At 45.4% G+C, this 24906-nt stretch overlaps 1 protein-coding gene across 2 annotated transcripts in view; it reads left to right on the top strand.

Moving 5' to 3' along the window:
* BLK (BLK proto-oncogene, Src family tyrosine kinase) overlaps positions 1-24325 on the top strand; it is a 37282-nt gene extending 12957 nt beyond the window's left edge. Inside the window, exons 2-13 of one of the 2 annotated variants that reach the window (XM_083494535.1) lie at positions 97-213; positions 1507-1555; positions 4031-4124; positions 6793-6891; positions 7646-7749; positions 8931-9077; positions 10114-10266; positions 11532-11711; positions 12710-12786; positions 18116-18266; positions 22109-22240; positions 23205-24325. In XM_083494535.1, coding sequence (XP_083350661.1) covers positions 103-213; positions 1507-1555; positions 4031-4124; positions 6793-6891; positions 7646-7749; positions 8931-9077; positions 10114-10266; positions 11532-11711; positions 12710-12786; positions 18116-18266; positions 22109-22240; positions 23205-23416 — 1509 coding nt within the window. In that variant the 5' untranslated portion in view covers positions 97-102 and the 3' untranslated portion in view covers positions 23417-24325. The remainder of the gene's footprint in view (positions 1-96; positions 214-1506; positions 1556-4030; positions 4125-6792; positions 6892-7645; positions 7750-8930; positions 9078-10113; positions 10267-11531; positions 11712-12709; positions 12787-18115; positions 18267-22108; positions 22241-23204) is intronic. The other variant, XM_083494534.1, reaches the window with a different exon arrangement.
* The last annotated feature ends 581 nt before the right edge of the window (positions 24326-24906 follow it).

Here is a 24906-nt window from a genome sequence, read left to right as displayed (position 1 = left end):
GACTCATTCTGGCATTGAGCATAAACAGAGGCCCTCCATGGAGTCATCCTTTTCCAGCTGATCACCCGGAAGCAACCTTGTTTGTGTTCCCTCCAGTGCAGGATGGGGTCATGTGGTAGCAAGAAGACTGGCCGGAAGGAGAGGCGCAATTCCATATACAGGCAGAAGCCTCTGCCATCTCCAAGAAAGAAAAACCCTCCACCGCCACCGCCGGTAAGAATTCGAATCCAAGACTGGGCTGTGCCTCAAAGGGCTGGAATTCTGCCAGAAGAAGAAGAAGAAGAAGAAGAAGAAGAAGAAGAAGAAGAAGAAGAAGAAGAAGAAGAAGACGACCCTGCCCATTTGACTGGGTTGCCCCAGCCCCTCTGGGCAGCTTCCAACATACATAAAAAGATAATAAAGCATTAAACATTAAAAAGAAAACCTCCCTGTACAGGCCTTCAGATGTCTTCTAAAGGTTGTATAGTTACCTATTTCCTTGGCTTCAGGGGTCACATAACTCCATACCCTCCAACATTTCCCCGATGAAATAGAAATGTCCTAAGGAGAAGTGTGACATTTTCAGATCAAACCAGAAACCGGGGCAGCTTCTGTAAATCCCAGTATACTTGAAGGAGCATCTCCACCCCCCTCGTTCAGCCTGGACGCTGAGGTCCAGCTCCGAGGGTCTTCTGGCAGTTCCCTCACTGCGAGAAGCAAAGCTACAGGGAACCAGGCAGAGGGCCTTCTCGGTGGTGGCACCCTCCCTGTGGAACGCCCTCCCACCAGGTGTCAAAGAGAAAAATAACTATCTGACTTTTAGAAGATATCTGAAGGCAGCCCTGTTTAGGGAAGTTTTTAATGTTTGATGTTTTATTGTGTTTTTAATATTCCATTGGAGCTGCCCATAGTGGCTGGGGAAACCCACCCAGATGGGCAGGGTATAAATAAATAAATAAATAAATTATTATTATTATTATTATTATTATTATTATTATTATTATTATTAGACTGTCCCTGGAAAATAGGGGCCCTTGGGAGGTCTGCAGATGATGCTGACCAGTGGGTTGCAGTCGGGGCAAACTACCGTATTTTTTGCTCTATAAGAATCACTTTTTCCCTCCTAAAAAGTAAGGGGAGATGTGTATGCATCTTATGGAGCGAACGCAGGTTGCGCAGCTATCCCAGAAGCCAGAACAGCAAGAGGGATTGCTGCTTTCACTGCGTAGTGATCCCTCTTGCTGTTCTGGCTTCTGAGATTCAGAATATTTTTTTTTCTTGTTTTCCTCCTTCAAAAACTAGGTGCGTCTTATAGAGCGAAAAATACGGTGTTTTTATTTTCTGGTTCCCAATGCATTTTAATGATTTCTTTTAACTTGCTGGCTACACTTTGCACTTTATAAAGTTGTTGTTGTTTTTTTTGAAATGTCGTAAGCTGACTTGAATCCCAATTTGGGATTAATAAAGGAGGGGGCAAGGGGGGACTATTGCAGTGAAGTAATGTTTGGTTTCTGTAACTTTCCAAAGGTCAAGGCAAAGAACTTCACCATTCCTGCCAACCGGTCTTCTGACAGCGGTAAGAAGATGAACCTTGGTTTTCCCTTGACGTTTTGCAAAGCTTTCTCTTGCTGTTTCCTCAACACCAGGGAGCTATTGTGCCGACCCATTGGGATGAAGGCTTCCTTTATTTCCAGCTCTGAGCTCTCCCTAAGCCTGCAAAATAGAACTGTGAATTTCTTTTCCAGCTGCAAACATGCAATTCAGTACTACAATTACCATTCTACTGTTGAGAGTGTATTAACTTATGGTCTGTGTGTGTGGTTTGGGAGCTGTACGGTCAGGAAAAAAACAATGTTGTCCAGGGTTGTAAAGACTGAAGAGAGAATAATTGGGTGCACTCTCCCTAAAAAGGTAAAGGGACCCCTGACCATTAGGTCCAGTCGTGGCCGACTCTGGGGTTGAGGCGCTCATCTCGCTTTACTTGCCGAGGGAGCTGGCGTACAGCTTCCGGGTCATGTGGCCAGCATGACTAAGCCGCTTCTGGCGAACCAGAGCAGTGCACGGAAACGCCATTTAAATTCCCGCCGGAGCAGTACCTATTTATCTACTTGCACTGGAGTGCTTTCCAACTGCTAGGTGGGCAGGAGCACGGACCGAACAATGGGAGCTCACCCCATCTCGGGGATTCAAACCGCCCACCTTCTGATCTGGAAGCCCTAGGCACTGTGGTTTAACCCACAGTGCCACCCGCACTCTCCTTACCTTGGATCTACGCTTCCAGGTGCCATAAGAAAGCTTCACAGCCCGGAAATGATCTCTTTCAGCTTCTGCCTTCTGGAAGAAAGTACAGGGTTATAAAGACTAGGACTAGCCGCCTGAGAAACAGTTTCTATTCAAATGCAATTTTGTTTTTAAATGCAGTGTAAGGTAGTCTTTATGGGAGCATATTGTATTTAATTATGGGGTATCAGAGGTTTAAGGGGGATAACCAAGCTGGGATAGCAGGCTTGTTGGTTTCTGAATGTCTGGTGCAGATTTTCAATTTCGTCGTTATGTATGGGACAATGACAATAAAGTTTATCGCATTGTATCATATCGTATCGTATCGTATTGTATCGTAGTGGAAATCCAGCAGGCAAGTATTTACTTAGAGCAGCCGCCCCCCAGCTGAAGCTCTTGGCTTGCAAAATGAGCTCCTGGCCTTTTTTTGGCACGTCTTCACCGATAAATGCAAACTGGAGTATTCACTGGACTCAGCCCTCACAAAACCATGCATTGTTCCTGAGTCTCACACGTGACCTTGCAAAGGGGGAAGGTTGCCAGTGGCTTTCTTCGAAAAGGTCAGGCCGAGTGAGATTTAAAACTCTCTGTCTCACCCTTGGCTATATTTAGAAGGTCTTTGGCTCGCGCCACGAAAGGTCTTCTCCCTTTCACAGGACGGGTGTTGGCGTATCTGCTGAAGACCTCCCTGAATGTATTCAAGCTGCTCACATTAGTGTTTAAGATGTCAAGGAGATAAACAACTACGCAGCTTTTAGAAAACATCTGAAGACAGCCCTGTGTAAGGATGTGATAAGACAAAGAACTCCCTGCGTTTTATATTTTGTCTCACTGGGGCAACCCAGCCAGATGGGAGGGGTAAAATTGTTGTTGTTGTTGTTGTTGTTGTTGTTGTTGTTGTTGTTGTTGTTGACAGGCCTCAAATATCTGAAAGAGCTACTCTTTCCCTACACACCTACAAAATATTTCAAGAAGACTTCCCAATTACATAATTTAATACTTGTTTTTAATTTTTGCTGACTTTATCTGTGCGCCATTACAGTTTCTTATGTGCTGTAAGCCACCCAGAGCGGCTGGGGAAACCCAACCCAACCTAACCACCTTGCGACTTGGGACCTTCAAAATGTTGTCATTTGTGGACTTTAAGGTCCTCTGCAGCATTCTGCACCTGCTGGAGTTTCTGGGTCAGCTTCATGGGCAAACTTCCTTACAGCTGCTGCTGGTATTAGACTCTCCTTTTTGGAGGTTTTTCAACAGAGATTGCATGCCCATCTGTCGGGGGTTCGTTACTCACGATTCCTGCATTGCAGGAGGTTGGACTGGGCTATATGACCCTTGTGGTCCCTTCAATTCTATGATTGTATATTTCCCCTCCATGAAGTTGCAATATGGCTGTTTTTTACAGCAATGCCTGGGTTTTCTTTCTAGTCTCTAGTCATGAAAAGCCTAAAACCCATTGCTCAATAAATCAGTGCATATTAATTTAATCTTGTAATCATAATCACCATAATAAATTGCTCTGGCAGCAGGCTGTCCACCATTGGAACAGTAACAAGGTAAATAAGGGCTGGTTCAGGAATACTGTAACCATATATGTGAACAGGAAGGTATTAACTAAAGGTACAGAAGCTGCATTAAACTTAAATCCAGGCTCTTTTCTACCTTTGCTGAACAAGGAGTGGGGATGGTTGACCCTATTCCATGTAGTTGATACTTCTGGCTTCCAGGTCTTGGGCTCAGTTAATACTTTTGCTTTTTTTTCACAATACAGATAAGCACATTGTCATAGCACAGTACCATTTCACTACGCTGAGTGACCGCGATCTGCCATTGACCGTAGGAGAGAAGTTTGAAGTCCTTTGCAGGTGAGTGATCTTTTGCAAGTTTCGATCAGATCAGTCATGCTCTGGTATGCCTTTTGCTATAAATGTACAGTCATTCCTCAGGTTACAGATGCTTCGGGTTGCGCAATTTTGGGTTGCGCACCGCTCTGAACCCGGAAGTACCGGAACGGGTTACTTCCGGGTTTCAGTGATTGGGCATGCACAGAAGCGCTAAATCGCGACCCTCGTGTGCGCAGATGCGACGCTGCGGGTTGCGGACACTGCGGGTTGCGGACATGCTTCCCGTACGGATCACGTTCGCAACCCGAGTGTCCACTGTATAAAAATCAACCTGAAATATAGAGCATCCTCATGTAAAAAAAAAAAATCTGGGCCCATTTTCCTGTTGTGATACAGTTTTACAATCCACATGAGTATTCATATACAAACATACCTACATACATACATGATGCCGGTGGTGCTGTGGTCCGAACCACTGAGCCTCTTGGGCTTGTCAACTTGGGCTTGTCAACTGGCAGTTTGAATCTGCTTGATGGTAGTGAGCTCCCGTTGCCCTGTCCCAGCTCCTGCCAACCTAGTAGTTCAAAAGCATACCAGCGTGAGTAGATAAATAGGTACCGCTGCAGCGGGAAAGTAAACGGCATTTCCGTGTGCTCTGGTTTCCGTCAGGGTGTCCCATTGCGCCAGAAGCGGTTTAGTCCTGTTGGCCACATGACCTGGAAAGCTTTCTGTGGATAAATGCCGGATCCCTCGGCCTGAAATGAGATCAGCACCACACCCCATAGTTGCCTTTGACTGGACTTAACTGTCCAGGAGTCCTTTAACTTTTTTTTCTTTTTTTTTTACATACATGCATATAGAGAGAGAGAGAGAGCAACAGCTCAGGACCACAATATCTCAAGGACCGCCTCTTTCCATATGAACCTACCCAGACTCTGAGATCATCTTCTTAGGCCCTCCTTCCTGTGCCTTTTCCCTGAGAGGTCTGGAGAGTGGCAGCACAAGAACGGGGCCTTTTCTGGACTGGCTCCCCATTTGTGGAATGCTCTCCCCAGGGAGACTCACTTGGCTCCTTCATTACATATATTTAGGCACCAGAGAAAAATGTTTCCCTATCACCAAAGCTTGGGCTGATTAACATCCTTTGGCCTTTTTAAATGTGTTCATGAGAGAGTGGGGTTATTGGAGGTTTTTTGTTTTGGTTTTACTACGTATTTTGTGTTCCCATTTTCAATGCTTATGTTATAAAGCACCTCTGTGGTCATCTGCAAGGGATTCCCACTCGGAGGGGTTCATGTTGCTAGCCTTCATGTCACATCTGCAGACAACTTACTCCTTAACTTAAAGAAAACAAAAGAGATCATTGTGGACTTAGGAAATGTAAATTGAATATTCAGCCACTTATTACTGAGGGGAAGTGCATGGAACAGGTCTCGGTGTTTCGATTTCTGGGAATGGAGTTGAGAGACGACCTAACCTGAAGAAGAAGAAGAAGAGTTTGGATTTGATATCCCGCCTTTCACTCCCTTTTAAGGAGTCTCAAAGCGGCTAACATTCTCCTTTCCCTTCCCCCTGGGGAAGGGAACAGCAAAGACCTGGTGAAGAGAGCACAGTAGAAGTTATATTTTCTGAGAATCCTCCAGAAAAACAATCTCTCAAAGGACCTGTTGATGGCATTTTACCATTGCACTGTGGAGAGCGTACTAACTTATGGTCTGTGTGTGTGGTTTGGGAGCTGCACGGCCAGGGAAAAAACAATGCTATCCAGGGTTGTAAAGACTGCAGAGAGAATAATTGGGTGCACTCTTCCCACCTTAGGTCAAATCTATGCTGCCAGGTACCATAAGAAAGCGGCAGAGATAGCACAGGATAGTACGCACCCCGGAAATGATCTCTTTCAGCTTCTGCCTTCTGGAAGAAGGTATAGGGTTATAAAGGCCAGGACTAGCCGCCTGAGAAACAGTTTCTACGCAAATGCAATTCTGGTTCTAAATGCAGCATAAGGGGTCTCTGTAGTATAGTGTATTTTAAAATGGGATTTTAGAGTTTTTAGTGGTTTTTGAATGTTTTATGTAGTTTTTATGTAGTTTTATGTAGTTTTGTGGTAGTTTTATGTAGTTTTGTTGTAGTTTTATGTAGTTTTTCAATTTCATTGTTCTGCAAGGGACAATGACAATAAAGATATCGTAATCGTAATCATAATCATAATCATAATCGTAATCTTTGTAACACAGAGCTGGTCTGCCAACAGGCCTGGTATCTGGCGCCAGCTCCCCGTGGAAACTAGTTAAGCACCCATAAGTCCTCACCTAGTCAGCCAAAACCATCAACTAGAAAAAGGGACTAGTTTGACAAGCTTGCTCTTATACATTTTACCCACAAGGCATCATCCAGATTAATCCCCCAAATTTGTAATAATACTGTTTGTCTCTAGTCTTCTTTCTGGTGTGTTGGCAAAAAAAGAGCATTTATTCGTAAAAATGATATTAGGAAAAATTGCTTGTGAAGGCTCACAGTGTTGTTCTTGTTGTTCTTGTTGTTTTAACTGGTGTGGAAATGTGGGGGACTCAACTGACGACTGGAAAAAGAGAGAACTAGAGAGAAACCAAAAGAGATGAGCCCATCCCTAGTAAAATCACTGCTTCTTTCAATGTGCATTGTTTATTTATACGGTGCTTTATTTTCACAGCGACGGTGACTGGTGGCTAGCAAAATCTCTTACAACGGGGCACAAAGGCTACATACCCAGCAATTTTGTGGCCCGTGTAAACAGCCTGGAAGAAGAAAAGTAAGGAGGCCTCTTTGGGTTTGGGGGCACAGAATCTATCATCCAACATTACCAACTTGGGGGACCCCAACTGATATTTTTAGACATGTGAAGGTCTGCGGTGAAAAGTTTGCAATCATCAAGGCCAGGGTTTTGCTGTGTTTGTTTTTTTAAAAAAAAAAAATTGTGGCCTGATTTGGTATGTCATGAGGTTCTAATTCCTTTTTCCTCTACATATTATCTGCCTCCCTATGCAAGTTAGTCCTCTAAGGATGCATAAACATGGTACATTTAAACCCCCAAGAATTCCAGGAAATGTAGCTAGTTTTGGGTGCTGGAAACTGAAATTCAGTGATATGTAAACTACAGTTCCCATGCTTCTTTGGGGAAGCCATGTGCTTTAGATGTATGGTGTGTCCGCAGCCTAACTCAGTTTTTATGCACCTCTGTTGTCTTCTGACTTCCAGTCTTTCCCTTAAAAAAACAAAAACGGTGAGCCTTATGGTACCATAGATGTTAAAATCTCATGTTCTACCAATTGAGCTAAAAATGGTGATCAATTGCTCTGCCTGCAAAAAAAGAGGTAATTAGGAATTAAAACCCTACCACTAATCTCCCACCCCAGAACAGGAACTGAATCATTAAAGGCTGATTCAGCAATGCCATAGGAACAGGAAATTTCTAACTAAAGGGACAAAAGCTGGACCTTCCTTTCTTAGTGGTGATTTCTGCTCTTGCTGTTGTTTAATAATGATAATAAATCTCCCTTTCTCAGGTGGTTTTTTAAAGGCCTGAGCAGAAAAGAAACCGAACGCCTCTTGCTAGCACCTGGCAATGTGATGGGGTCATTTCTGATCAGGGAAAGCGAAACTAATCCAGGTAAGAATCTGGGAATGTATTTTGCAGAATGACAACGGAAAAGTTCTCTCTCTGTTCCTGCAATTTCAGAAACACCATTAATATACTGGAGTATTTGGAAAATAAACCAGCTGCTTTGATGCTGGTGGATGCAGAAAAGGCGTTTGACAATGTCTCGTGGAGTTTTACGAAAGTGCAAATAAACCTCATGGGATTCATTCCGTTTCTGCTTTAAAAGCTCCACTGAAGGAAAGTCCACCACCTTCTGAAAGAGTCTGATCCATAACTTAGCATTTCTTACCATCAGAAGGTTCTTCCTGTTCACGAGCTAACAAGGACTTGCTCACAAATTTATTGACAGCTGCACAAATTATTATCGCCAGGAAGCAGAAGGGGCAAGCAGAATATAAAATGGAAGGGTGGTATAAAGAGGGGTAAAGGTAAAGGGACCCCTGATCAATAGGTCCAGTCATGGCCGACTCTGGGTTTGCAGCACTCATCTTGCTTTATTGGCCAAGGGAGCCGGCGTACAGCTTCCAGGTCATGTGGCCAGCATGACTAAGCCGCTTCTGGCTAACCAGAGCAGTGCATGGAAACGCTGTTTACCTTCCCGGTGGAGTGGTACCTATTTATCTACTTGCAGTTTGATGTGCTTTTAAAATGGAAGGATGGTATAAAGAGGGGTGGGATATAGCTATTAATGGTAAATTAATCAATGTGCCATTAAGGTAAGACAGGGAGTGTGCAGGAGAAATGATTTTTGAGGAGATATGCGAGAGCGTTTGTAGAGTTTGTACTGTTAAAACGGAAAAGGGGTCAAACCAATTTTGGGAGGTTGGATCATTACAATAGAATCGTCTCAGTTGTGGAGTGCACATGTTTATTCTTATTTATTTATGATTATTGCTTTAATTAAAAATAAATAAAATGGATGGGGGGGGTTCTTCCTAATATTTAGTTGGAATTTCCTTTCTTAATCAATTTGAATCCATTGGTTTGGGTCCTGCCCACTGGAGCAGTAGGAAACAAGCAGTTCCTGGACTACAGCTCTTATTGTCCCCACATTGGCTGGGGCTGGTGCGAGTTCGAATCCAGGACCGCCAGAAAAATGCATTGCGAAACGATGTTCCTGCCGACAGAAATGTTTAGAAACACATTCCTGCAACAACAGATAATACCTATTTTTGTGTCTCCTTTTCCAGGTGCCTTTTCCCTTTCCATCAGGGACTACACATCTCAAGGGGATGTCATCAAACATTATCAAATCCGCTCTCTGGACCAGGGGGGATATTACATCTGCCCAAGGACCACATTTCCTACACTGCCGGACCTTGTCAAACATTATTCTTGTAAGTTGCCCTTAAGTTGGGATGGGAGAGGAATTTGACTGGGTTCCCAGAGAAAGTCAAGTGTACCTAATTCACAGTTTCGGAATCAATGTGAGAGCCGAAACATACCCATCCTTTGAAATTCGTACACATGCAAATTTTGCAGTCCAGTTCTCCAACCAAGTGTGCCTTTGAAAAATGAATATATTCATGAAAACAGCACGCAAACATGGGGAAATGTGTACATTGGTCAAAACTGCATACAAACATGTCTTTATTAGGAGAAACCTGAACTAGAGTGCTGGTGAATTTTAATAAGGATTTAAAAAAAAAAAAAAAAGATCTGCAAAGTGCTGCAGGAATGTTGAGAACTGAAGATTCGACCACTAAAGGAGGACAAATTTCAAAGAATTTGACTTACTATATGCAGAGCAATAAGACTATATCATATTCCCTATTTGTCTTTTCATTTCCCCCCTTATGTTCTCTCTCTCCCTCCCTCTCTCATCTTTCACCTTTCTCTTTCTTACTCTCTCTCCTTTTTCTTTATGTCACTTTCTATCAAAATTGAACTGTGGACAAACATTTTGAACTAAGGCCATTTCCAGACATCACTCTCTATTGAGCATCCTTCCTGATTTGTTTTCCTGGGGAGTTTAGGCGACTTTGCATCAACTCAGGAATCAATGCACACTGTCCACCGACGCATTTTTCTCCATTAAAGTTCCTTATCCCGAAAAGTCTGGTGTTTTGAGGAAGCAAGTTTGTTGTGCCAGAGCAGCAAACCATCTTTCCCTGTGCTACCTAAATTTAGAGGGATCTCATTGAATCCCACCCGAAAATAGCAGGTGTTCTAAGCGAGGAAAACGGGACAAAACACTGTAATATCTGGAGATGGGAAGACATGGAGGGAAGTGGGGAGTTTGTACTCAATACCTGTTGTAAAAAAATAAAAATGAAATAAACTATGTAGGAGGAGGAATAGGATTACTACAACCATGTTCTGCCCTGACCTGATCTCAGATCTTTTTCTTCTGCTTCCGGTGCCCCTGCACAGCTTACGAAGGTGGCTTGTGTCAACTGCTACGGCAGCCGTGCATCTCTCTGGTTCCACAAAGGCCGTGGACCACCGACGAATGGGAGATTCCTCGGGAAACACTGAAACTTGTCAAGAAGCTGGGAGCAGGCCAGTTTGGAGAGGTTTGGATGGGTAAGCCGAGACTCATATAAAACCGGTCCTGAAAGACTTACCGTATTTTTCGCTCCATAAGACGCACCTTTTCCCTCCTAAAAAGTAAGGGGAAATGTGTGTGCATCTTATGGAGCGAACGCAGGCGGGAGGCTCTGCTCAGCGCTCCCTTTCACAAGCTGGGTAGAGCGTGTGTGCGGCTCTTGGGGGCTTTTCCCCGAGGAGGGAGAAGGGCAGCCCGTCAGTCCCTTCTCCCTTCTCGGGGAAAAGCCCCCAAGAGCCGCACACACGCTCCGCGCAGCTCTTTAAAAGGAGCAAGGCTCTTGGGGGCCTTTCCGGGAGGTGGGGGAAGGGACTGACGGGCTGCCCTCTGTCCCTTCCCACACCTCCCGAAAAAGCCAACAAGAGCCGCTGCCAGGCTCTGCTCAGCGCTCCCTTGTAAGGGCTCCCTTTCGTTCCTCATTCTGCTTTGCAGGGAAGCCAGCAGAAGAGGCGCTGTGCAGCTATCGCTCTTGCTCTGCTGGCTTCAGCAAGAGCTGCACAGCTTGCTCTGCTGGCTTCTCAGCGAAGCAGGAGGAGGGACAGAAGGGTTTAAAGCAAGAAAAGCAAGAGCCGCTTACATGCTGTGTGCAGAATATTTTTTTCCTTGCTTTCCCCCTCTAAAAACTAGGTGTGTCTTATGGTCAGGTGCATCTTATGGAACAAAAAATACGGCACATTGGCTCCCAGTACATTTCCGAGCACAATTCAAAGTGTTCGTGCTGACCTTGAAAGCCCTAAACGGCCTTGGCCCAGTATACCTGAAGGAGCATCTCCAACCCCATCGTTCTGCCAGGACACTGAAGTCCATCTCTGAGGGCCTTCTGGTGGTTCCCTCATTGCAAGAAGTGAGGTTACAGGGAACCAGGCAGAGGGCCTTCTCGGTGGTATCACCTACCCTCCCTGCAGATGTCAAGGAGATAAAGAACTACACAACTTTTAGAAGACATCAAAAGTCAGCCCTGTTTAGGGAAGTTTTTAATGTTTGATATTTTGTCGCTTTTTTATTCTTTTTGGAGCTGCCCAGAGTGGCTGGGAAAACCCAGCCAGATGGGTGAGGTATAAATAATAAATTTTATTATTGTTGTTGTTATTGTTATTGTTATTATTAGTGTTGCCTGGAATTGTCATATCTGGAAAAGGTGTAAAAACGGATATGGGTTGTGGAGTTCAGCTGGAAGGATCTGAGCTTCCAAAAGGTGGCAAGGCCTTCTGTCCTTCATTCGCCCCATTTTTTCCTTCTGTAGGTTATTACAAGAATAATGTGAAGGTGGCAGTGAAGACCCTGAAAGAAGGAAGCATGGCTCCAGATGCCTTCTTGGCCGAAGCCAACTTGATGAAGAGGCTTCAGCATAGCAAGCTGGTTCGTCTGCACGCCGTGGTCACTCAGCAGCCGATTTACATCGTAACAGAATACATGGCCAACGGTAACCAACTCCCCTGGGATCTCAGCTAATTATATTGATCCGCAGTGGAATGCAGAATCTGGGTCTCCTTGATTTCAGTCGATACCTTCTTGCCAGTACAGGAAAATGAAAGCACCCAAATCACAGCATTTCGAACATACTGTAATGCCAAGTTAAAAATGCATTGTGCTTATATACAATCTAAGGCAGAGCTTTCCAAACGTTTCATGTTGGTCACACACTTTTTAGACACACACCATTTTGTGAGACGGTAATTCAGTTGTACAGTCATACCTTGGTTGGCAAACATCGTGGTACTCGGACATTTTGGCTCCTGAAAGCCATAAACCCGGAAGTGAATGTTCTGGTTTGCAAACGTTCTTTGGGACAGCAAATGTCCAATGGGGCTTCCAGGGCTTCTGATTGGCTGCAGGAGCTTCCTGCAGCCAATCGGAAGCCGTGCTTTGGTTTCCAAACGTTTACACGATGGAGCGTTTACATGACACACCTACACATTGCAGCCGACACACTAACGTTTTGAGGCACACAGTTTAAAAAGCTCTGATCTAAGGATAGGGACAAACCAAGATGCAATTAATTTAAAGGTCTTCACAGCAGAATAGGGAAGTCTGTTTCTCTTATGATTTTGTCCAGGTTAGCCAATAAGTAGTCCAAATATCTTTCAGATGTCCTTTTTGGGTATTTCTGTAGGATAAATAATCTGTTTCATTCATCTCTATTTTATATTTTGTGTTTTTTATATTGCAATTTTATGTTATAAACCGCCCTGAGATCTACAGGTATAGGACAGTATACTAGCAACAGCAGCAGCAGCATTAAGGTCCTCAAACTAGAATTTGTTGCTTGCTTTATTACCCTAACGTACATTAGGAATATTCTCTTCTATTACTCTCTTAGAAAAGGATTTGACATTAAAAACATGGGAGACTTTATCCAATACCATTGCACGCTGAAAGGTCTTTGGGAAGTGAATCATCTTGATTTCTCCTCCTTTTCAGGCTGCTTGCTGGATTTCTTGAAATCAGAGGAAGGAAGGAAGTTGACTCTCCCCAAACTTATAGACTCCTCAGCCCAGGTGAGTGGAATGATTCACCTTAAACCTTGTAATTGAAAAAGGTCTTGATAGAGTGGTGCATGCTCTAGTTAACTCCCTCTTGGACTACTGCAATGCGCTCTACGTGTGGCTACCTTTGAAGGTGACCTGGAAACTACAATTAATCCAGAATGCGGCAGCTAGACTGGTGACTGGGAGTGGCCGCCGAGACCACATAACACCAGTCTTGAAAGACCTACATTGGCTCCCAGTATGTTTCCGAGCACAATTCAAAGTGTTGGTGTTGACCTTTAAAGCCCTAGACGGCCTTGGCCCAGTATACCTGAAGGAGCGTCTCCACCCCCATCATTCTGCCCGGACGCTGAGGTCCAGCACCGAGGGCCTTCTGGCGGTTCCCTCATTGCGAGAAGCAAAGCTACAGGGAACCAGGCAGAGGGCCTTCTCGGTAGTGGCGCCTGCCCTGTGGAACGCCCTCCCATCAGATGTCAAAGCGATAAACAACTACCTGACATTCAGAAGACATCTTAAGGCAGCCCTGTTCAGGGAAGTTTTTAATGTGTGACATTTTAATGTATTTTTTGTCTCTGTGGAAGCCGCCCAGAGTGGTTGGGGAAACCCAGCCAGATGGGCGGGGTACAAATATTATTATTATTATTATTATTATTATTATTATTATTATTATTATTATTATTATATTTCCCTGAACTTGAGAGCTACGCATGTGGCTCTCTGGCCATCCTGAATGTTGCTTTCTTTGAAGCCTGAACTTCTGAGAGGAGAATGTTTTGAGCAAAGTATATAGCAAGGGGTCTTCTGGATTTTAGGAGAAGCAAACTTAGAAATTGTTACAGAAAAATCTAGGTGTGAGGCTGCTCACTTACCCAGCTGGTCAGGCAGAGCCCGCGGGTCCCTGCGGAATAAAGGAAGGATTCCAGCCACCAACCGGAGCAAATAGCTGTAGGCCAAAGTTTATTGCGCAACAGGTTCAAAGAGGAAATTTGAACCCCGAGGATGGGGTGACAAGGACTTTTAAAACTTTCTCACCATATCTCAGAATACAGTTTGTGCAGCATCATTGATACGTCATTGCTACATCACTGACATGTCACAAAAGGGGAGGGGTAGACAGGGTTTACACTAGTTTAACCTTGGCAAACATGTCCAGACAAGTCCTTGGTAGAAGATTAGCATAAGCAGACATGGCAGGGCAAGACTCAGGTATAGGATTAGCATAGGCAAACACCTCCGAAGTCCCACCACCCAAAGAACTTCCTTTGCATGTCTGGACCCCTTGGCAAATCTGGCAATGGGATTAAGCTTTCCTTGGCCAACAATCAGCTCAGCAGTTGTCACCTCTGGTAACTTCCTGGCGTTCTTTTCAAGGGGAAAATAGCTTTGGAATGGAGGAAACTGGCAAAGGAGTTGATTTTATATTATTTTTAAAGCTAGGTAACTTCCCTGAGCTGTCAAGTTGAAAGGATACATTCAGGCGTAATATTTGTAACATTTGACTTTAAAGATGTTCCCGCCCCCCGCCATAATTTCCGTAACAGAAATGCAAACTCAGAGGTCAGAACTGCACATAAATTTAATGCCGTCATTTGGATTTCATTGGGCGGGAGGAGTTTGGGAGTATGCCCTGCAATTCTGGTGGATGGCAAGGTTTGGAGTGAGTCCTTCAGTCCTTGAATAGACAGTAAGGTGCAATGCAGTGTATCTGGCAACAACGTCCGGTGGCAAGTATTGTCAGAACGGTGTTGTTTGCATGAGCTGACCGCTCGGGCGCAGAACGCGTAGGCGGAATCTGCAAATAGAAAGTTATCGGTGTATACGTCGTCCTGTGGTCAGTCCCTCTCTCCCTCCTTCCCCTCTGCTTGTATGAGCTGAGAGGAAACAAGCCATCTATCTCATTAACATCAGGACAGGAAGCGACACCCATTTTCCACTGAGGCGAGCGGCATTTGAGCTGAAAGCTTGAGCATGTCGAATATTTGTGGAAAATGTATCTTCACATCCTGTTCGAAACCACAAGAAAGATGCAAGGTGGCAAAAAAACAAACAAAAAAAAACCTACCACAAAATCTCTGCGGTCTGGAAAATTGTTGTGCCCTTTGAGGCAGAACTAAACAAAAGAGGGTCTCGCCGTCTTTTGACAACCTTCTTTATATACAATTTGTTCTGCGCTGGTTAAAGGCTGGGGTTGGAGGGATTTCTCTCTTACGTGTTGCTCTGTTGATGGCAGACGTTTTTAGAGAAGTTTTTAGGGAAGTTTTTAATGTTTAATGCTGTATCATATTTTTAATATTCAGTTGGGAGCTGCCCAGATGGGTGGGGTATAAATTATTATTATTATTATTATTATTATTATTATTATTATTATTATTATTATTATTATTATTACTATTAAACATATGCATGTCTTGTGTCGTATATTAAGGATGTAAGAGGAACCAAACTGGATCAGACCAAAGGTCTGGGACAACCCAGTCAGGTGGGCGGCATAAAAACAACAACAACAACAACAACAACAACAACAACAACAACAACAACAACAACAACAACAACAACAAATTTTCATTATCAACAGCATCATAACCCAGCTTGGGATTTTGGAGAATTCATAGGAAAGCAGAAATGGGAGCAAAATTTGTTCACGCAATCATCCCATGTCTGAAATGGAAATAAGTCTGGAGAATGCGATCAGTATTCATAGTTGTTGTTGCTTTCATTCCGCAAACCATACGCAGTCATTTCCCCTCAATCTGCATTGTGTTGAAAGGAGTGGGGCACAATAGTAATAGCAGTGTAATTCATGTAATTAATTATATGAGCCACCTGATTTCACCGCAGTGGGCGGCGAGACGAATAATGTACTTTTTGGAGGAAGCTGAAACTGCAGCGGAATGGAAGCGGTGCTGCAAGAGAAGAATACAGGGGGTGGGCAATGATTCCTTCTTACATCCCTAAGTCCAGCACCTTCTTTCCCAAAGTGGCCCACCAGTTGCCTCTGGGAAGCCCATAAGCAGAGCCTGAGATCAGTAGCACCCTCCTACTTACAAACCCCAGCAACCAGGATATAGAGGCATACTGTCTCTGGTACTGGAACTAATAAGGACTGACTCCTGGTTCTAATGTTAAATGGAGAATAAGAATACTAGAACTCAGCAGGGGTCTCCAGCGAAGCACAATGTTGGAAGATGCAAGCCAAGCAAAGCAGAGTACTTTTTCACAAATCACATAGCTAAAGTACAGAATTCTCTTCCTCGAGAGGTCGTGGTAGCCACCAAGTTTAAAGGTAAAGGTAAAGGGACCCCTGACCATTAGGTCCAGTTGCAGCCGACTCTGGGGTTGCAGCGTACATCTTGCTTTATTGGCCGAGGGAGCCGGCGTACAGCTTCTGGGTCATGTGGCCAGCATGACTAAGCTGCTTCTGGCGAACTAGAGCAGCACACGGAAATGGCGTTTACCTTCCTGCCAGAGTGGTACCTATTTATCTACTTGCACTTTGGTGTGCTTTCGAACTGCTAAGTTGGCAGGAGCAGGGACCGAGCAACGGGAGCTCACCCCATCGCGGGGATTCGAACTGCCAACCTTCTGATCAGCAAGTCCTGGGCTCTGTGGTTTAACCCACAGCGCCACCCGCATCCCTTGCCACGAAGTTTAGATGGCTTTAAAAGAGGATGAGGCCAATTCAAGGAGGAGAATGCTATCGGTGGCTGTGTTCTATGTCCATTGCGGGAAAAGTGATTGGGAATGCTGGCTGATTTTTGGAGGGTGGGGTGAATGGAAAACCCAGTTAGAAGGGGAATCAATTTGAGTGCCTGGAATCCTGAACAGCAAGCACTGCATTTTACAACATTGAGGTATGGAATAGATGGGCTGTTAGCCTGATCTAGCAGGCTGTGATTATAAGATAAAACTTTTATTCGCATTAGCCAATGGCCATAGCAAGAGTAAAACATTACAGTATATGCAGAAAAGGAAATTTGATATAAGAGCACAATTTAAAGTCATGAATCAGCAGTCAATTAGTGGCCCTTATTCTGATTGCCCCTGCTATGAACCTAGCAACCTGTTATCTGCTCATTTTGATAGAAGAAAAGACATTGTGGCAGTGGCTGGGCGCCCTGGGATGGTTAGTACGAGTTGGGTGATGATCTCGTTCCTCAGGTCTTTGTAGAGAGCGCAAGACAGGAGGACGTGTGCCGCTGTTTCGGTGCTACCGTCTCCACAGGGGGCAAAGATGTTTCTCAGGCGGGATCTTTTGGAATCGACCCTCGAGTACCACAGATGGCAAAGCATCCAGTCTTGCAAGTGTAAAAGCACATCTGTATTTTGGGATAATAAGTTTGTGCAGATATGAGGCCAGAGAATCAAAATGGAGAGGTGGAAAATGAACATACCAAAGGTAGAATTTCCTTATAGTGGCCAGGTTGTTCTGATGCTCGATATCTTTTAGATGTTGACTAATTAGATGTTTGCTTTAGTAGGGCCCATAGTGAGTAGGTGTTGTGGGGACTGAGTTGCATATCCAGCTTGTGAACTTTATTGCATCTGATAGCATGCATCCATCCATCCATCGAGTCATTATACCTGTATCCTACTTTACAGAAATTTCCTCCTATTGTGACTTAATACTAAAATCTACACCAATGTAATTAGACATGTGTTGGTGTTTGTATGTGGGTTGGAGAGAGGGTGGTACTGTTTCTTTTGTCCCCCTAACAGTTGATAATACAGGCTTCTGGTAAGGGTCCCTGGTCCGTATTGGTAGGGATGAAACCCCTGGTATTTCCAGATAAGGTTGTGGTAGAAATATGATTCAGTTTAAGGGTGCATTTACCTCATTCGCACTTTTCAAAACACTGTGCGAACCAAAACACAAGCGTCCTTTAAATTCACACTTCTCTGAATTTTTCAGTGCAGCTCTCCAGCCAAATAATGTGCACCAAAATCCATATATTAGGGTAAAGTGTGGCCACATTAGTGGAAATAACATCAAAATTGGATTTTTTTCAAAAGAAAAAAATGCTTGCAAAAAATGTACATGTTAGGTTGTTGTTGTTGTTTTAAAGTAATTATTACCACTGCTATTATGAATTGTTTCCTATGAAGCATCTCAAAGCAATTTCACAATGCACTGTTAATGAATTTTCATGAGGGCTTTTAAAAGAATAAATAAATACATGGCACGTCGATGTGGAAATCTGGTACAATGACCTTAGGATTGGAAGTGAGAAACTGAGAGAAACCAGAATAGCCAAATTCACTTATCCCTATCAGCCACAGAGGAATCCTTCTCTGTGATTTCCATGCAGTTGTATTCCATTATTTTCCTTCTTCCTTACAGGTCGCTGAAGGGATGGCGTACATTGAGAGAATGAACTCCATCCACAGGGACCTCAGGGCAGCGAACATCCTCGTCTCGGAGACCCTCTGTTGCAAAGTTGCAGACTTTGGCCTGGCGAGGATCATAGAGAATGAGTACCTCGCGAAAGAAGGTTGGTATGACACTCAGGGCTTTGTGGTTTAGTCATTTAGTCGTGTCCAACTATTCGTGACCCCATGGACCAGAGCACGCCAGGCACTCCTGTCTTCATGGATCACTGCCTTGCCATGGCGAAGGGGCTTGAATAACTCAGAGAAGCTATGAGCTATGGCGTGCAGGGCCACCCAAAATGGACAGGTCATAGTGGACAGTTTTGACCAAACGTGATCCACCTGGAGCAAGAACCAGCAAGCCACTCCATGGAGTCTGAACTGGCAGCAACTGACCAGAAAACGGATATCAGGGTCATAGAAAAACACTAGCATATGGAAATTGTTCTATTTCCTATGTGCTAGCTTTCCATGTGCAGAAAAGTGCTGTCTACCTCTATTTGTAGTATGAATTGCTGAAGTCCAGGAATGCATCCTGTTTTCCCCTAGAGATTGACCCCCTCCAACTAACCAGGGAAAGGCTTCCTAAGACTTTTTACCAGAGAATACAAGTCAACCCAAATCCTTTCCCAAGCTAAAAGAATGGGCTGACACCATCCGCTCAAAGTGTGTCACCATTTTTTATACCTGTCACCCCCAAATCTCTGGTCACTGTCATCTCCACCCCCATTATCCAGACTGGGCACTGAGGTCAAGCTCCGAAGGCCTTCTGGCGGTTCCCTCATTGCAAGAAGTGAGGTTACAGGGAACCAGGCAGAGGGCCTTCTCGGTGGTGGCACCCGCCCTGTGGAATGCACTCCCAGCAGATGTTAAAGAGATAAGGAACTACACAACTTTTAGAAGACATCTGAAAGCAGCCCTGTTTAGGGAAGCTTTTAATGTTTGATGTGTTATCACATTTTAAATACCGTATTTTTTGCTCTATAACACGCACCCGACCATAACACGCACGTAGTTTTTAGAGGAGGAAAATCCGTAGGCATGCCACCCGTAGGCATTTCCTCCATAACACGCACAGACATTTACCCTTACTTTCTAGGAGGAAAAAAGTGAGTGTTATGGTGCAAAAAATACGGTATTCTGTTGGGAGCTGGCCAGAGTGGGGAAACCCAGCCAGATGGGCGGGGTGTATATATATAAAGGTAAAGGGGCCTCTGACCATTAGGTCCAGTTGTGACCGACTCTGGGGTTGCGGTGCTCATCTCGCATTATTGGCCGAGGGATCCGGCGTACAGCTTCTGGGTCATGTGGCCAGCATGACTAAGCCACTTCTGGCGAACCAGAGCAGCGCAAGGAAACGCCGTTTACCTTCCCGCCGGAACGGTATCTATTTATCTATTTGCACTTTGACATGCTTTCGAACTGCTATGTTGGCAGGAGCAGGGACCAAGCAACGGGAGCTCACCCTGTCAAGGGGATTCGAACGGCCAACCTTCTGATCAGCAAGTCCTAGGCTCTGTGGTTTAACCCACAGTGCCACCCACGTCCCTGTGTGTGTGTGTGTGTGTGTGTGTGTGTGTGTGTGTGTGTATATATATATATATATGCTTTCGTAGATTTTCATGGGTACAGGAATGCAGGTTTTGGTGTCTTCGGGTGTCTTCCCGTGTAAGAGTTGGGGTGTCTAGGCGACGTTTCGACGAGGTCTCACTCGTCATCTTCAGGCTGGTGCTTTCGGCTTCTTGTTACTGGAACAGAGCAGGATCTCAGTGTTTGAGTTCATATAAATACTGTTGAGGGGGTGTGGTGTATAGCCTCTAACGTTCTGGGCAGAGAGGAAGTTCCCAGGTTAGTGTGCCTTTTCTTCTTTTGTTCCTTAATTACTTGAGGGATATATATATATAAAATTATCATCTTGCCGAACAACTCCAGGCACGCCTGGAAGAAGCGGACCATTTGGATCCCTTCCAGTCAGGATTCAGGCCTCATCATGGGACTGAAACTGCTTTGGTCGCACTGGTTGATGATCTCCGGCAGGCTAGGGACAAAGGTGAGAGCTGTTTCCTAGTTCTGCTGGATCTCTCAGCGGCGTTTGATACCATCGACCATAGCATCCTTCTAGACCATCTTGAGGGGCTGGGAGCTGGGGGCACTGTTATACAGTGGTTCCGCTCCTTCCTCCTGGGCCGTGTTCAGAAAGTGGTGGGGGGGGGATGAGTGTTCAGACCCCTGGGCTCTCACTTGTGGGGTGCCTCAGGGTTCTGTCCTCTCCCCCATGCTTTTCAACATTTACATGCAGCCGCTGGGAGAGATCATCAGGAGGTTTGGGCTGGGTGTTCATCAGTATGCGGATGATACCCAGCTCTACCTCTCTTTTAAATCAGAACCAGTGAAGGAGGTGAAGGTCCTGCGTGAGTGTCTGGAGGCGGTTGGAGGATGGATGGTGGCTAACAGATTGAGGTTGAATCCTGACAAGACAGAAGTACTGTTTTTGGGGGACAGGAGGCGGGCAGGTGTGGAGGATTCCCTGGTCCTGAATGGGGTAACTGTGCCCCTGAAGGACCAGGTGCGCAGCCTGGGAGTCATTTTGGACTCACAGCTGTCCATGGAGGCACAGGTCAAATCTGTGTCCAGGGCAGCTGTTTACCAGCTCCATCTGGTACGTAGGCTGAGACCCTATCTGCCTGCGGACTGTCTCGCCAGAGTGGTGCATGCTCTGGTTATCTCCCGCTTGGACTACTGCAATGCACTCTACGTGGGGCTTCCTTTGTAGGTGACTCGCAAACTACAACTAATCCAGAATGCGTCAGCTAGACTGGTGACTGGGGGCGGCCGCCGAGACCATATAACACCGGTCTTGAAAGACCTACATTAGCTCCCAGTACATTTCCGAGCACAATTCAAAGTGTTGGTGCTGACCTTTAAAGCCCTAAACGGCCTCGGTCCAGTATACCTGAAGGAGCGTCTCCACCCCCATCATTCTGCCCGGATACTGAGGTCCAGTGCCGAGGGCCTTCTGGCGGTTCCCTCATTGCGAGAAGCAAAGCTACAGGGAACCAGGCAGAGGGCCTTCTCGGTAGTGGCGCCCGCCCTGTGGAACGCCCTTCCAGCAGATGTGAAAGTGATAAACAACTACCTGACATTCAGAAGACATCTTAAGGCAGCCCTGTTCAGGGAAGTTTTTAACGTGTGATATTTTACTGTATTTTTGGTTTTTATGGAAGCCGCCCAGAGTGGCTGGGTAGGCCCAGCCAGAAGGGCGGGGTATAAATAATAAATTATTATTATTATTATTATTATTATTATTATTATTATTATTATTATTATTTTCATCATCTCCTATATGTTCCTGCCTGAGCCCTGTGCCTAGCTGAGTGAGGTCCACCTTTATACAGTATTATCTCGTTCCCTCTGATAAATCTATTTACTTTATTTCCTTACATTTATATTCTGCCGTTGTCCCATCTAGAACCCCAGGTGGCCTGCTTCGTCATTCCTATGCGGTCTCCCATCCTTGCTTCAGCAAGGTGGTGACCTCATGTGCCACACCCCTGAGGGGGTCTTTATGGAGTGTTTCCTCAGCTTCCCCGTCTCTCCTCTCCTCTCCCCTGGCCAGCCCAGAGGGACCATTCACCTGGGGAGCTTGTAGCCAGGGCTGCTGCAATAAACACCTGTGCAAGCCTTTGGGAGGCAGAGATGGGAGAGGTTCCTCAGAGGAGGGAGGGAAGGGAAGAGGGACAGAGGCCAGTGTTGACCGCAGCACCCTTGACCATCATGCAAGGACCCCTAGGGTACCACAGCACACTGGTTGAAAACCACTGATTTACAGTATATGTTTAAACTAAGATGGTGGGTTTCCCCCCTCCCTTTCCATCTCGTCTTTTCTCTTTCTTTTCTTTGTCATATTTATAATTTGAAATCCATAGGAACAACAAAAACACATGAATTTACCCTTTCTCGACAGGTGCCAAATTTCCTATCAAATGGACAGCACCAGAAGCAATTAACTATGGAGTTTTCACGATCAAATCCGACGTTTGGTCTTTTGGAATTCTCCTAACTGAAATCATCACCTATGGAAGGTGCCCCTACCCCGGTACGGTACTTTGCATTAGAGCATCATTTGTTACTCCGAGTCAAGGATCAATTATTGATTATTGATTATCCGTTATCCATTCGCTCCGCTGATGTTTTAGCAAGCCTTCATTCTATTTTCTTTATTAATAATTTGTATTAAATTTTCAGATTTTCCATTTCAAATTAAGCATCTTTTATTATACCACACATTCATTGACTTCCCTCCCCTTCCAAGGTTCATTTAACTTATCCACCATTCCTGAATTTTTTAATATATCCATCTAATTTAATTTTCCTATCTTACATCAGTTCAAAATATGTGAGTGAGTAGGTGCCATCAACAGTAAGGCCCTGTTCCTATACCATACAGTATGGACCTCGTGCTAAGATGGAAGGTCCTCTCCCACCGAGCACAGTGATTGGTTATGGGGCAAGTAAGGGATGAGACAATGGGACTCAGGTGGCGCTGTGGGTTAAACCACAGAGCCTAGGGCTTGCTGATCAGAAGGTTGGCGGTTCAAATCCTCGTGACAGGGTGAGCTCCCATTGCTCAGTCCCAGCTCAGTCCCAGCTCCTAAAGCATGTCAAAGTGCAAGTAGATAAATAGGTACCGCTCCGGCGGGAAGGTAAACAGCGTTTCCATGTGTTGCTCTGGTTTGCCAGAAGTGGCATTATTATTATTATTATTATTATTATTATTATTATTATTATTATTTATACCCCGCCCATCTGGCTGGGTTTCCCCAGCCACTCTGGGCGGCTTCCAACAGAACACTAAAATACAATAACGTATTAAACATTAAAAGCTTCCATAGTCATGCTGGCCACACGACCCGGAAGCTGTTCCCTCCTCGGCCAATAAAGCGAGATGAGCACTGCAACCCCAGAGTCGTCCACGACTGGACCTCATGGTCAGGGGTCCCTTTACCTTTAAGGGATGACACAACATCTTTCAGTATCAATTCTTTCTCTCCTTTCCACAGCTATGACCAATCCCGAAGTCATCCAACACCTACAGAAGGGTTACCGGATGCCCCGTCCAGAAAACTGCCCAGCTGAACTCTATGCAGTCATGTTGAAATGCTGGAAGAACAATCCTGAAGAGAGACCCACGTTCGAATACCTCCAGTCCACCCTTGAGGACTTTTACACGGCCACGGAAGCGCAGTACGAAGCTCAGCCCAATTCTTCCTGAGCAGCGACAAGGGTAAAAACCCTTGTGGGATGCTGGCAAGAGGGGTGTGTGGACTCGCTTCCGAAGCAGACTTTGCTGGACCGCTGGGCATTTCTGATCCTCCACGGCTACCTTTGGTCCTCACCGCGTTCTCAAGGTCCCCTGCGAGACCAGGAGTTGAAATGGATTTTGTTCCGGGCCAGTCCTAAAGGAGAGGATTTGAGAAGAGTAGACTCTACCGCCTCTTAGATCGGACTCCGTTGCCTGTCCCAAAACTGTCCTTACCGATTAAACAATAACTTAAACTTGGGTTACCAGATGTCCCCGGGGACAGTCCCCGGATTTGCAAATCTGTCCCCAAACAAATTCTGTCCCTGGAATGTCCCCAGATTTGCAAATCTGTCCCCAGGAAACGTGGCAGCGGCAGCCTCAGCAGCCCAGAGCCTGGTAGCACAGTTGGCTCTGGCTGGCTTCAGGAGCTGCTCGCTGCCATGGCGCCTGCCATTTTTCCTCTCCGGAAGTCCCCATATGACGATGCTTGTGTGCTGTACCAGGAATGTCCAGCGGTACAGATCTCCTGCCCCCATTCCCCTTTGTTCTGATTGGGGGAGGCTTGGGAGTTGCAGGCAGACGGCTGTTGCCCAGTTTTTTAAAAACTCTGCGCATTTATGTTTCACAGGGTGCGGAAGAAGGGCCTTGCACCTTTAGTGTGGTGTAGTGGTTAAGAGCAGTGAACTCGTAATCTGGTGAACTGGGTTCACGTCTCCGCTGCTCCACATGCAGCTGCTGGGTGACCTTGGGCCAGTCACACTTCTTTGAGGTCTCTCAGCCCCACTCACTTCACAGAGTGTTTGTTGTGGGGGAGGAAGGGAAAGGAGAATGTAAGCCGCTTTGAGACTCCTTCAGGTAGTGATAAAGCGGGCTATCAAATCCAAAGTCGTCTTCTTCTTCTATATGATATGCATGTGTGCTTGGGCCCAGGGTCTTTTGCCTCACCATCCCCACTACTGACTCCCTGTTGCTATTCAGCTTCAAAAAAAGAAAAGAAAAGAAAAGAAAGTGTCCCCGGATTCATTGAAAAAAATCTGGTAACCATAACTTAAACTGCCAAGGGTGGATCTATAATCAGGCATAAGGAAAGGGCACATGAGGGCAAAGCAGGATCTCACCTCCGCTGGTCAAATCCTTGATTCCATGTGCCTGCAGGCTCCTCCTTCCTAATTGTTGTTGTTGTTTTGTCATTTAGTCATGTCCAACTCTTCATGACCCCATGGCCCAGAGCATGCCAGGCACTCCTGTCTTCCACTGCCTCCCGCAGTTTGGTCAAACTCATGCTGGTAGCTTTGAGAACACTGTCCAACCATCTCGTCCTCTGTCGTCCCCTTCTCCTTGTGCCCTCCATCTTTCCCAACATCAGGGTCTTTTCCAGGGAGTCTTCTCTTCTCCTGAGGTGGCCAAAGTCTTGGAGCCTCAGCTTCAGGATCTGTCCTTCCAGTGAGCACTCAGGGCTG

The sequence above is a fragment of the Podarcis liolepis genome, assembly GCF_965112155.1.
Source record: "Podarcis liolepis genome assembly, chromosome: 3".
Taxonomy (NCBI): domain Eukaryota; kingdom Metazoa; phylum Chordata; class Lepidosauria; order Squamata; family Lacertidae; genus Podarcis; species Podarcis liolepis.
The sequence above is the reverse complement of the archived record's forward strand: the minus strand, read 5'-3'. Positions and strand labels throughout refer to the sequence as shown.